This window comes from Fusarium musae, chromosome 3 (genome assembly GCF_019915245.1).
Source record: "Fusarium musae strain F31 chromosome 3, whole genome shotgun sequence".
In the NCBI taxonomy this organism is placed as follows: domain Eukaryota; kingdom Fungi; phylum Ascomycota; class Sordariomycetes; order Hypocreales; family Nectriaceae; genus Fusarium; species Fusarium musae.
The window spans coordinates 971,525-985,176 of record NC_058389.1 but is presented as its reverse complement, the minus strand read 5'-3'; the positions used below and the strand labels follow the sequence as shown (position 1 = coordinate 985,176).

The following is a 13,652-nucleotide window of genomic DNA, read 5'->3' as shown; positions in this document are numbered from 1 at the left end:
CACGCATGCTACTACAGAAGCCGTGATACCGTCCTTAGTGTAAGGAAAAGATATTATTTTTGGGTTTGGTCTTGGAGTTCCGCAGGCTATGCTTTGACACCTCACCACCAACCATTCATTCACTTTAGGACTTTGCACTTTGTACAAAAGAATCAACTAACAAACAACTATACATACACAATGTTCCTATAACTACTTCACCGACGTATCACTAAGCTTGATGGGTTTTGAGTTTCAATCATGGTGTCTGATTATCATGATTAACTTCACATGGGAGCCCATCCGTCAGGGGATACGGATATCTAAACTATTATCAATTTGAATTAAGGAACGCAATCACGTTGAAGACATGCTCTTAGAAGCACAGGAATATTGCTTTAGGACTTACGAGATTGTCAGGAAGGTTTCTCAAGGCTATCGAGCTCTTGCTGACGTAGTTGCTGATGCCTATACGGAGCCTGAAGCTCAAGATGGAGATAGAGCCCAGGACCATGATATTGAATTACACGACACGATCAGTATGCTAGAGCAGCACACACACCGTCGCACTCGGAACTTCAGTATGGTATGGTGGGTCAGAGTACGAGAGGGCAGCTTGAAAATGAATATGGCAAATTTGCATGCTTATCATGTGCCAACTGGCAAATCATAACATTTAGTAATTATCAACAAGGAGTGGAAGGAAGAGAGCATACAGTTGAGGCTCTGTTTGGGGTTATAAGTATGTGTTGATCTGGTTGCTGGATTGGACCTCTGTTGTTATCATTTCATAGTAAATTAAAATTTACATGAACAAATCTCGTCTCAACTCAACTCAACTAACAAGATACTCAAACATCTCATCCCTATTCTCACCCCAGCAAACTTAAACCATTCGTCTCTACATTCCAAAGCAATCTAGTGGCTCGAAGCTTTTGAATTTCACCTGAGGTTCCTTAAGAGGAATTCAGACGAGACCCAACGTCTCTTTCACTTCCAACGAATCTGATCTTGGTAAGGCTATTCGCTTCCTCATCTCTATTCCTCGCCTTCCTCCCTTCACATCTTGAGAGTATTCATCTCAACACCCCGAGACAAATCATCCCATGATTTGGAAATCACTCGTCCCATTTCCCCCAAACTAACTCCCTCGTCTCATCAGAGAATCATCCTCGCTTTAGCATATCCAAAACCAACCATCTCATCAATCTTCAACTCCCTGATCTAAAATGTGCAACTGGAACATCTATCTCTGGAAATGCAACTGCTGGACTCTAGCCATCAAAGAGCCCTGCCACTCTCGCCGCCAGCAGAAAACAGCCAACTGCAATCAGATCCAACAGGTCAAGAAAGAATGGGTTCACGTTCAGGATAAGCCATGCGTGAATCACCGAGCGAACGCGAGTCTCTATGTCAATGGTCCGACTGCCAAGTGGGAGGATATTGAATCCACTGCTTATCAGAGTGCGAAGAGTCTTGCTGAAAGGGGAGAGTTTCCTGACTTTGTTGAATAAGGGAGTCGATTGACTGGTTATCTGATACATGGCCGGCTGATTATTGAGCTTTGGTGAAAGAAAGGTTGGCCATGTTTTTGCCATGATGCTATGCGATTAGTATTAATATCTTTATTATTATCATTAATCCAAAGACTTTTCATTCGCTCCTGAATATTTTATATGACATAATTTCATCGTACATGGAAAGATTCATCCCCTCGGGGTTTGTTTTCCCAGTTTCTTCCGTATCTCCTCATTAATGCTTTGCATAGCCTTCACCAAAGGCATAACGTCTCTATTACCTCTACACAGTAAAGTCGATTGGTCGCTCAACCGTTCAAGGGCTTTGATATCTGCCATATAGGAGCGAGGATCTTCAGCTCGCAGTATCGTATTAGCTAGGTAAGCAAACGCGACGAAGCATCGATATGCGCCAAACAATGCTGTCATTGTTACGCCGTAAGGGTATATCACCAATAACCGATTGAGGGCAGCGATAAGACGGCGAGCTGCGTCTTCCACGATGGGAGAGTCTGGGATGTCCAAATCTGTTGTTGGGGGTCTTGGAGAAGTTGAGTTGAGGAGAGCCATCTTGCGAAACATGTAGATGATGGAAGTGTAGCCTGTTAAGATGACATCGGCTGCTACCCAGATATCTTGTTCGTTATCTTGGGCACCTTCCAGCCATTCCATCTATTATGAGTCAGTGGAGGCGCTTGCAATGGTGTCATCGTGTCTTACCAGCTGCCACTCGGCGAAGATCTGTTGCATCTCGCGACAAAGGTTTTCCGTTTTAGCTACAATCTCAGGCTTGGTGGTGTTTTCTGGGTCATCAAGCATAGCGAAGAACCGAGCGATTACAAGACTGACTCGTGAACTGGCCAAGAATGCGATCGTCTGCATGCCTTGCGGTAGAGGGTCCGAATCAGGATCCAGCCATGGTAAATTAACTTTCCATATGTCGTTGGTGATGACTGGAGGGGTATTGAGGATGAGTCGGTAGAAGAGATCAATCTGGATGACTTCCCAGAACCCTCTCCTCTCATTGTCGCATTTGGCCTCACTGAAAAACGTGTTGTTCTCATCTGAGTCTAGTTTGTGAAGGTTAAGGATCTGGCAATATTCGCACGCGTGTTTGAACATCTTCCAAGCAAGATCGTAATCGAAGAACTCAGCAGCCACGCGACTCTAGAAAAGATGGTTAGGTGACATGAGATGAGTGGCGATGGAGACGTACTGTGAACAGAGCGGCGATTAAATCCGTCATGGTCCCTGATGCCTCTCGCTCCCAGCTGGGCACTGCACGCAAACATCCCAGGTAGCTCGAGTTCATGTATCCAAGACTCGAGGTCGATGCAACATTACTCGCTTTTAGACTGCAGCCATGATACATTATGCTGTAATATATGACAAGAATGACCGGATCGACGTGGATGTGTGGTAGATTGATGATGTCGGGAATCAAGTCGATGATTCGCCTGTCCAATAAGCTCAGGAACATACAAGCAGGCATGTGCTGAAAGTAGTCTAACAGCGTCAGCCAACATCAATGATTGCATCGGAGAAGACGCACTGGCAACCCAAGTCTTGGCCAAGTCTGTGGGAATGTCTATCGAACAGGTAATGGCCGTGGAGCCAAACGACCTCTTCCTCAGCTCCTGAACTTGGTCGACTGCATCCTTCAGAACAGTCATAGCATCCATCTCTCGGTCAGAATTATGAGGCGTCAGAGCACTGGACTCATGACCAATAGTGCTGAAAGCCACTGGCGAGGAGGACACCTCTGAGCCATCGCCAGAGGGTGTCGGTATCGATTGACCGTTGGTGGATAAAGACCCGGCTGCAGTCTGTGCCTCAAGGCGTTGCAGGCGATCAAGGATAGTCGACAGAGCAGCATTGGAGCCGTCCGCCGAGCTGAAAGAGTCAATGACCAATACTCAATGCCACAAACAAGACTACTCACAGGGCTGGGTCGATCAATGGCCGAGCAGACCTCCTCTTGACCCGAACAGGATACACACATTCTAGATCATTTGGCTTGCAGCGACCACACTGTGGCATAACACGATTGCATCGGACTTTACGTTCCTTGCACCTCTTGCACTGGAGTCATAATTAGATGCGGCTCAGAGTCATACCCAGCTCGGCAGTTGAGAAAGGGAGCTTACAGAAAGACGATTGAGTTGTTCCGATCCGGTGACCCTGGAAGACGACGACATGTCGAAGAGTCGAAGAGTCTCAAGATCAATTTGACAGAAAAGTCCGAGATGAAGCTGGTATGATGAGTCCCAAGATCAGACGATGGCGGAGATTCGGTCTTATCCACCCCCGCAGTCAGGTAAAGAACAATACGAAGAAAACCAGTACGTAAAAGAACACTATGAAGAAGAACAATGCAAAGCCTCAGGGGTGCAGTAAACTCAAAATGGACGTTATTTGCCCAGGTTCTTGGTGAAGACTGTATGGATACAATGACATGAGTGAACGCCACTTACCACTTTGAGTATATTTACGAGAGACCCCAACGTGGAAGAGTCCGAAAGTCCGTGCCAAGTCTGGGGTACTCACCTGGACTTTCGGACTTTCAAAGTCCGAATTGCTTCAATGATCCACAGACTGTGGGAATGCCTAGACGAGCCAGCATGGGGCTTTATGGGGTTGTATAAGTTAATTTTCTTTGTCTTTGACTCATATTTCATCGAATAAATACTCAATAGTTTGCTGAAATGTTCCTCTCCTAAACATCCTCATGCTCTTCAAGCTTTGACAGTCCTTCAATCGCAGGCTAAGCCATCGTTGGTCCTGAATCTTCAATTTGAGCCTCATTATCATTCATATAAGTCGTCAATCACCAGCTAGAACTGTATCTTCAAAGACAATCCACAATGGCAACCAGCCCACAGCTCAGCTCTGGGGCTGGTACCCCCAAGCCATTCTACCACAACGACATTGGCTCAACATGCTCAACGCACGTCTGCACTGAGAAGAACACGGAAGTTCCCATGAGTGAAGAAGATGAATATCAACACAATGAAGAGGTCGTGCAACTGGCTCGAGAACTCACCAGGCGATCCAGTGCTGCACCAGGAACTCTCTTCCCCCAAGCAAGCGGCCCATTGAACCCCAGCAGTTCAAGCTTCAATGCGAAAAAATGGGCAAAGGCATTCTATGACCTACGGACTGATACGTCTGAAGGAAACCCACCAAGAACAACTGGTGTGGCCTTTCGGAACTTGAACGTATTTGGCTTTGGATCAGATACAGATTTCCAGAAGAGTGTGGGCAACATCTTCCTTGAGGCTGGTACCATGGTCAAGAAACTTCTGCATGATAAGCAAAGAAGAGTCGATATTTTGCAAGATTTGGAGGGCGTTGTGCAGAGCGGAGAGATGCTGGCTGTACTTGGTCCGCCAGGTTCAGGCTGTTCGACATTTCTCAAGACTATCGCCGGCGACACACACGGATTCCACATTGACAAGACCTCTGAGATCAACTACTCCGGCATCAGACCCGAAGAAATGCGCTCGGCGTTTCGCGGCGAGGCCATTTACACAGCCGAAGTTGACCACCACTTTGCGCATCTCACAGTAGGCGACACACTCTACTTCGCCGCGCGAGCTCGCTGCCCGAAGAATATCCCAGAAGGTATTTCGCGACGAGAATATGCAGAGCACCTACGGGATGTCACGATGGCCATGTTTGGTATTTCTCATACTAAAAATACTCGCGTGGGAGACGACTTTGTGAGGGGTGTTAGTGGAGGCGAGAGGAAACGAGTGACGATTGCAGAGGCAGCTTTGAGCTATTCGCCGCTTCAATGTTGGGATAATAGCACGAGAGGTCTTGATAGTGCTAATGCGCTTGAGTTTTGTCGGACGTTGAGAACGCAGGCTGATGTTATGGGGTGTACTTCTGCTGTGGCTATTTACCAAGCGTCTCAGGATGCCTACGATGTGAGTCTTGAGTAAGTGTCTTGACGGACTTCAACTGACTGGTGTAGGTATTCGACAAAGTACTCGTGTTATACCAAGGAAGACAGATCTTCTTTGGAAAGACGAACGAAGCAAAGGCCTACTTCGAAGGTCTAGGCTTCGTTTGTCCTGAACAGCAAACTACAGCCGATTTCTTGACCTCTATGACTAGCCACCAGGAACGAATCATCCGCGAAGGATACGAAGGCAAAGCACCCCGATCACCAGATGAGTTCGCACAAGCTTGGAAAGACAGCGCCCATCGACAGCATCTTCTCACTGAGATGGACGAGTATATCGAGCGACATCCCTTTGGAGGCGAACACTACGAGAAGTTCGTCGACTCCAGGAAGAGAGATCAGTCAAAGTCTCAGCGCATCAAATCGCCGTTTACCTTATCGTACATGGAGCAGATGAGACTTACACTGGGCCGAAGCTGGGTGATGCTCAAAGCTGATCCTAGCGTGACTGTAACGCTTTTACTCTGCAATCTCGTCGAATCTCTTGTCATCGGAAGTATCTTCTACAACTTACCCGAAGATACCGGCGCATTTCTAAAGCGTGGACTACTCATCTTCTTCATTCTTTTGATGAACGCCTACAACAACATCTTGGAGATCATGACCCTCTACGCCAAACGAAACATCGTCGAGAAACACGCGCGCTATGCTTTGTATCATCCAAGCGCCGAGGCCCTTTCATCTATGGTTGTGGATCTACCGTACAAGATCTTCAACACCATCATGATGAATACGACAATGTACTGGATGGGTAATCTTCGCCAGGATGCCGGGCACTTTTTCTTCTTCCTCTTGGTGTCCTTCGTGACGACGATGAGTTTCTCAATGCTCTTTCGTCTCATTGCATCTCTTACCAAGACCATCGCTGCGGCTTTGGCTCGAGCTTCGATTCTGTTACTCGTCATTGCTCTCTATACCGGCTATGCAATCCCACCTCAGTACATGCCTGTTTGGCTCGGATGGATCCGCTGGATCAACCCGACATTCTACGGTCTTGAGAGTCTTTTCATCAACGAGTTCGGCGGCAGAAACTATCCTTGTTCCAACTTTGTACCTAGCGGGCCCGAGTATAGCGACATCTCACCATTCTCGCAAGCTTGTTCGATTCAAGGTTCTGTACCGGGAGAGAACTTTGTACGAGGATCTGCATACCTTGCTTCGGCTTACGGCTACGTTGACTCACACAAGTGGCGCGACTTCGCTGTTGTCATCGCCTTCACGATTTTGTTCATGGGACTTCACTTGATCGCTACAGAGACAATTGCTTCTGAACGCTCCAAAGGCGAAGTTCTCGTGTTTACTCGCAAGGAGATGAAGAAGCACGCCAACAAGGCCTTGGGTGATGTGGAATCGGGCAAAGCCGGCGGTACACAGCTCGGAAGTGGCAATGGTAACGACGAGGTCACGGATGTTGAGGAGCAGACCTCGGTGTTCCACTGGAGGAATGTTTGTTATGATGTCAAGATCAAAGGAGAAACACGACGAATCCTAGATCATGTTGACGGTTGGGTGAAGCCGGGTACCCTGACTGCTCTGATGGTAAGTGAGGAACCGCATAAAAGTGAGTCAGTACTAACGTGATAATAGGGTGCTTCCGGCGCTGGCAAGACCACGTTACTGGACGTCCTAGCAAGCCGAGTCACGATGGGTGTCGTAACAGGCCAAATGCTTGTCGACGGAAAACTACGAGACGAATCCTTCCAACGCAAAACCGGCTACGTTCAGCAGCAAGACCTTCACGTCCACACCCAAACAGTTCGCGAGGCCCTCAACTTCAGCGCTCTTCTTCGTCAACCAGCCAGATATACACGACAAGAGAAGCTAGACTATGTGGACACTGTGATCAGCCTTCTTGATATGCAGGAATATTCCGATGCTATCATCGGCGTGCCAGGCGAAGGACTCAACGTGGAGCAACGAAAACGATTGACCATTGGCGTCGAGTTAGCTGCTAGGCCTCAATTATTGTTGTTCTTGGACGAACCGACTTCTGGACTCGATAGTCAAACGTCTTGGTCTATCTGCAATCTGATGCAGAAGCTCACCAACAACGGCCAGGCTATTCTTTGCACGATCCATCAACCTTCGGCTATGTTGTTTCAGCGTTTTGACCGACTACTGTTGCTGTCTCGTGGTAAGACCATTTACTTCGGTGACATCGGTAGAAACTCTAAGGTTTTGGTTGACTACTTTGTTCGCAATGGAGCGCCCGAGTGTCCAGTTGGCGTCAACCCCGCTGAGTACATGCTTGAGGTCATTGGAGCTGCGCCGGGAGCTCATACGGATATCGACTGGCCTCAGGTTTGGAGTCAATCGCGCGAGCATGAGAACGTTCAACAAGAGCTTGGGCGGTTGGCAGCTGAAGGAGATGCCCAAGCTGGGTCAGGAACCCAAGATGGAACTGAGTACAACGAGTTTGCTGCTACACCATACATGCAGTACACACAGGTCACCAAGAGGCTGTTTCAGCAGTACTGGAGAAGCCCTGGATACATCTACTCCAAGGTCATTCTATCCGCAGGCGCAGTAAGTATTCCATACCGCATATAAGACTGCCACTAATCAAGGAAACAGTCCCTATTCATCGGTCTGTCGTTCTTAAACGGTCAAAACACCGAACGCGGTCTCCAGAACCAAATGTTCGGTGTTCTCATTTTCCTCACGATCTTCACCCAGGTTGTCCAGCAGATGCTTCCCGACTACGTCGCCCAACGAACCATGTACGAAGCGCGCGAACGGCCATCCAAGACCTACTCTTGGAAGGCATTCATGGTTTCTACAATTCTGGTAGAGGCAGCATGGAACTCGGTAAGACTCTTATCCGATACATGGGATATTTGTAACTGACAGTAATGTAGCTCATGGCTGCGCTCTCCTTCGTTTGCTGGTACTTCCCGACAGGGCTGTACCGCAATGGCTATGCAACTGACACAACGGATGCACGTAATTCGACTGTTTTCCTGTTTGTTTGGATGTTTTTCATGTTCACCAGCACCTTTGCGCATATGATCATCGCGGGCTTCGAGACTGCTGAAGTTGCAGGCGGTCTCGTTACTCTGATCATGATCATGATGTTTTCCTTCTGCGGGCAAGTCACTCTGAGCCGATTCCTTGTGCCTATCACTAATATTGCGTCAGTATCCTCGCATCACCAGAGGAACTCCCCGGCTTCTGGATCTTCATGTACCGTGCCTCACCATTCACATACGTCGTGGAAGGTCTGATGGGTACATCAATGGCCAACGCCGACGCAGGCTGCGAAAACAACGAACTGATCACCTTCACTGCGCCCAACGGTACAACATGCGGCGAATACATGAAGTCGTACCTGTCCAACGTCGGCGGCTACATCGTCAACACTGCTGCGACAGAGTGTCAGTACTGCACCATCTCAGACACCAACACGTTTTTGGAGAGTAAGAGCATGAGCTATGGTAATCGATGGAGGGATTTCGGACTCCTTTGGGTCTATTGTGTGTTTAACATTGCGATGGCGTTTGGGATCTATTGGGTTGTTCGTGTGCCCAAGAATAAAAAGATGAAGAAGGATTAGATGGAGTGTGTATCATACTAAAACTGGTGTTGGAGATGTTAGATAGAGAGGTCTTCAGGTATATAGATTTCGGGATCGAGATACTGCTGAGTTAGGCGGCAGAACTCTCCTGGCCGTAATATTGAACATATCGATAAGTAATCGTATACTAAGAATGACCATCGCTTCAATACCAGAGTATATGGTAATTCGGCGTTGTGTGGCGTTGTGTGGCGTTGTGTGTTTATTTTCGCCTATGTGAGAGCGGAGAAAGACCACGGATTGACAAGGCAGTAGGACAACTACCTTGAGTGCGCAGCAATGGTAGAGGAGATCCAATCCGAGACATTGCAACATGAGGATCCAGGAAGAAACTGAGTCCTCTTGCAGGTACGGATCGAGCCTTGACGATAGAGAGGAGAGTTGCCTGGAGAGTCAGAAAACAAGAACATTGAAGGGCTCAGAGTTGTCGCGTGATTCGAGCGATAGTACACCTGGCTATTTCTCTTGGAATTGGCAGGCGATCGCTATCGTAAACCACAAATCGCCAAATCTTTCCCTTTCTTACATCTAGTAGACGTGGTCTTTGCCACGGATGTCTCACGCTAAGAGTCCAGAACACTCGACAGATCGAGAGCAATTTCCAAGGGTTGTCAATATCTCTACCAACAAAGAACTGTCTTTTACTCCAGTTGATGGTATCTAATTCAGGTAACCACAAGTAGCTAGACATATGCACTCGTCCAAAGAGTACTCGCTCTGGCCGCTACGAATCGTCGATCAGAGACCTGTCCAGAACGTGGCAACTCCGCCTACCGAACCCACAAGGTGTTGTCTAGTCTCGATTTGATACCGTGTGAGGCTCCAAGATAGCTCTAATGCACGGCGCTGTCATGGTTGGAGCTGCTCCAATGCTCGGGACGGAGATGCGAGAGAAGAGGCTCTTCTCGATCACTTTGAGAGCCTACCGTTTGGACGATCACGCTGATCATTACTGAGCGAATGAATAGCGGTATCTTTGTGGATAGATCACAGAAGCCTGTTTATCGGTAATTGCAATATCGATTGCATAGGCCAGGACTGCACGAGTGTCAAATGTGGATGGTTTACCGATGTGCTGGTACCTTTACACAAGTGGTTCCGTGACATTCAATCTGCATACATGATTCCATTACGCTACTCTTCCGTACTTTCCGAGGACTGAAGGTGAGCAATTGGCCACAATCATGCGTCATATCTCCAAGGCCTGGTATAGCATAGACACTGTCGCGTATCCATTGAGGCCCAAATGATCAGTTTGACCTAGGTCTCCCGGGTACATCTGGCTAAACTTGCCTTGAAACGAGTGTTCAAATCACTATGAAGACATAGCCGCCGTCGCCCCTGTGTAGTTCAGCAGTAGCTGTCAATGTTGAGATGAGTACTCCGCCTCCTTTGACATAGACGTCACTCTGCTCAGTCGCGCAATAGGCAGTATCCACAAGCTAACTATCGTGTAAGTCATTAAGCGATATCATCAAGCACATCTTGGTGGATCAAGACCCAGTTCTGCCCTCACGCCAGAGCCTGAAGACTCCGCCAGAATCCGGGGAAGGCCAACGTAAGACGTGTCAAGCATTAGGGTTCAAGGTCCTGCTTATAAGCAGAGTATTATCCACGTTGCCCTTCTCGCAGCGAATGTTTCGTTGATACCATGGCAGTATTAGACGGAAGCCCACCTGAACTAACGAGATGCCATGAGGACAGCCTGGTCCAAGAGCGAGCTGAATACTCTAGAGACGCAAGTGCTGACCTTGTTCATGCCCCCTGCGATGTGTCAACTCGACGCGGGGGAGCATTGCGGATAGCTATCAAGCTTCATAAACCCACCGAAGTAACCACGCAGATAGACACATCACTCTTTACCAGTGTTGGTAATATCGCCGCTGTGAATAGTTGGGGTGTCAATGCCGAGAATGGAGGTATCTCGGGATGAGAGCATGGCGTCATGCCATATCACCACGCGCTTGTGGCTGAAGTAATTCCCCTGAAGATAAGCTTGGGGTTGCTTAGAGCCATCTCACAGATGGTGCATCACTGCGAGAGCTAGGGATGGGGATATCGTCGTAGGTTAACGCGGAGTCGATGCCGTTAGCCCGCCGGTGGGGGGATTGCACGATGACCTCGCTAGTTCTTTCCCATCAAGCATCCTATAATCGAGCTACGTGAGCTGCTGTTCATGCTCTGTCCTATCTTCCAGAGCCACGAAGGTTGAAGCTCGGGCTGTTGAAGTGGTTGCAGCACAGATAAACAAATTCCTACGATATGAACCTCCACGGTATCATATTGAATAGACCAACAGATGGCATTTCCCATGAAGTCTAAGGACAGCTAATGGCCCCTAGACGGCGTTGGAGAAGCCGAAGTGGGTGTATACAGTCTAACTTAGCATCTCGGGAACGGCTGGGCTAGCGACAATCGTCGCGGACAACTTCCTCCTCAGGCCATTCCTCTGCCCACAGTTGGAGTTTGCTTGCATTTCAGCGCGCATAACACCCCATTGGTTCGTAGGCGCCCATTTCCCAACGCCTGCATAAGATGGCTTGAGGGAGATCGCCAGTGTCAGAATTGAGGCTCTGAACAGATACAACGACGTTTCTCCAACACAGCGCAAGCACCACGTGGTTTTCGAGATGAGACATTGGCTTCCAGCTATCGAGCTTGGGAGTTAGCACCTCCCTGTTTAGGAATGAAGCTTTGGTCTAGGTGCGGCGCGGTAACGGGGATCGGGAGAGGATCCGGTGAAAAGGTCGGGAGAGGATCCGGTGAAGAGGTCGGGAGTGATCCCGATCATGTGCCCTGAGATCCGTGAGCATAGTTGAATATGCTTGTTCGATATCATGTTACTGGTCATGATTGAGTGAGTCGTGACTTTCTTTATCATCATTGTGTAATGTTTCAAGGATCCAATCGAGTTGAACCTGGGCGACCCGAGCTATTGGGTTCAAACTTCAAGGCAAGGATACAACTAGGTTCAAGCCAGCATGGAATTGGAGATAAGTAATGCTCTTACACCTGGACCTACGAAAGCAAATAGGCATACAGTCTCTTGGGACCAGTTTAGGAAATGAATACATGATTTGGAATAGGAAATAGACCTTATGGAGACCGGAGAACTTGCTATCAAATTGATCAAGAATCCGAGTCAGAACTGGCCGAACGGACAGATATCGAGGGTTCTTGAAATTAACGAAGTTAATATACTCTACAAGACTGAAACAGGTTGATATCCATGTCTATCATTTCTTGGAGATTCAAATACTGGTCAAGCTCAGATTGTCACTGATTTGAATACCTGATGCAGAGAATAGGCTCTGAGTCTTGACTTCAATATCAGAGGAACAGCTAACATCTGGATAAGAGAATGACGGAGGAATCTTTCAAGGAGTAGTTGCGAGTATGAAACATACATCACTCGAGCATGGAATACTATCACTGTCACTCGCTAGTCTGGCGATATTAGGCTGATCCAAGCTCCTGGCAATGACTAGCGTAAGGAAATGACACTCGATATTAAGCCCAAATAACATCATCAATGCATTGGATGTTATCAAAAACTAGGGTGTGTCTCGTCTATAGTTGCCATCCTCCCCTCCCGTGTCCCTGTTGACCTCCACTATACGGATATCCGGAGTGGATATCTCTAGGTAGTGGAGAGCACCAGCCAGGCCAGGCTCCCTAACTAGCCCCTGTAAGCTATAGCGGCCAACTCAGTAACAATTCGCCGCAATCACAAAGTCAAATTAATCGAGCTACAAGTGATACAATCTACTCCGGTCGAAATAAACGCTCTTGATCGGTCAAGTTCCTCAGCGTTTGCCACGATCGATAAGTTAGAGTTTACCGTTTCGGCAGGGAAATCCCGAATAATTACGGTGTGGGCAGTGATTGGCCAGTGCACAGAGCTTCTAGATTGCAAACAGGTGGTGTTCTATTGGGGTCTCTCTTGGAGAAGTGAAGCGAAGTGGTTGCGTGTCTGCGGAGATTCCGTGAGGAGCTGAGCATGGGAAAAGAAAAGATGGTGGGAAGCTGAGGGGATTGGGCCAAGATACTTTATCGTGCAGGGATCGGGGCGCGAACCCGAGGATACGGACGGGCAGACTCTGTTTTAGACTCCACGGCGTTACAAGGGAGATGATAAGGGACGGACTGACCTAGGTGAGCCATTTTTGTGATAGATACCTTAGATAAGTATCCTATCTACAATGGGTCCCTCCTACAAGACTATCGAGAGAGTAGGTATGTATCCATACGACGGAGAGATATCATCTGTAGAAGTGTAGATTACCGAGATTCACGTCTTCACAATGAATGACCCTATTCGTAATGTTTGGGCCGCACCAAAAACACGTCGAACAAACCCCTCACTCATCACATGCGCAACGCCCAAATACACTCCAAGTCTAGACCAGACGTAGTCACAGTAGCCGTCTCCTCCCCCGAACCAAAACTAACGATTCCAAAACAAAAAGATGTTCAGTGAAGGCTGCAAGATGACAACTGTGAGCCATTTCCCTGACCAATTGCACGGCTGCCAAACACACCACATTCCACCGTCTGCACGAGCTAATCGAGTGCCGATACAGGCGTGCCCCATGAACCTCAATCAGTCTTG

At 48.1% G+C, this 13,652-nt stretch overlaps 2 protein-coding genes across 2 annotated transcripts; one reads left to right on the top strand and one right to left on the bottom strand.

Annotated features, from left to right (window-relative positions):
* Positions 1-1,685: 1,685 nt before the first annotated feature.
* Positions 1,686-3,536, bottom strand: J7337_003784 (uncharacterized protein; the record flags this gene model as incomplete). Its single annotated transcript, XM_044821493.1, has 5 exons — positions 1,686-2,168; positions 2,217-2,663; positions 2,713-3,002; positions 3,049-3,389; positions 3,439-3,536. The coding sequence occupies 5 exons, from the start codon at positions 3,534-3,536 to the stop codon at positions 1,686-1,688; spliced, it is 1,659 nt and encodes a 552-aa protein (XP_044682826.1).
* An 824-nt stretch (positions 3,537-4,360) lies between these two features.
* J7337_003783 (uncharacterized protein) lies at positions 4,361-9,019 on the top strand (the record flags this gene model as incomplete). The annotated part of the gene is made up of 6 exons (XM_044821492.1): positions 4,361-5,428; positions 5,476-7,005; positions 7,054-7,992; positions 8,041-8,274; positions 8,325-8,353; positions 8,605-9,019. The coding sequence occupies 6 exons, from the start codon at positions 4,361-4,363 to the stop codon at positions 9,017-9,019; spliced, it is 4,215 nt and encodes a 1,404-aa protein (XP_044682825.1).
* Between the last annotated feature and the right edge of the window lie 4,633 nt (positions 9,020-13,652).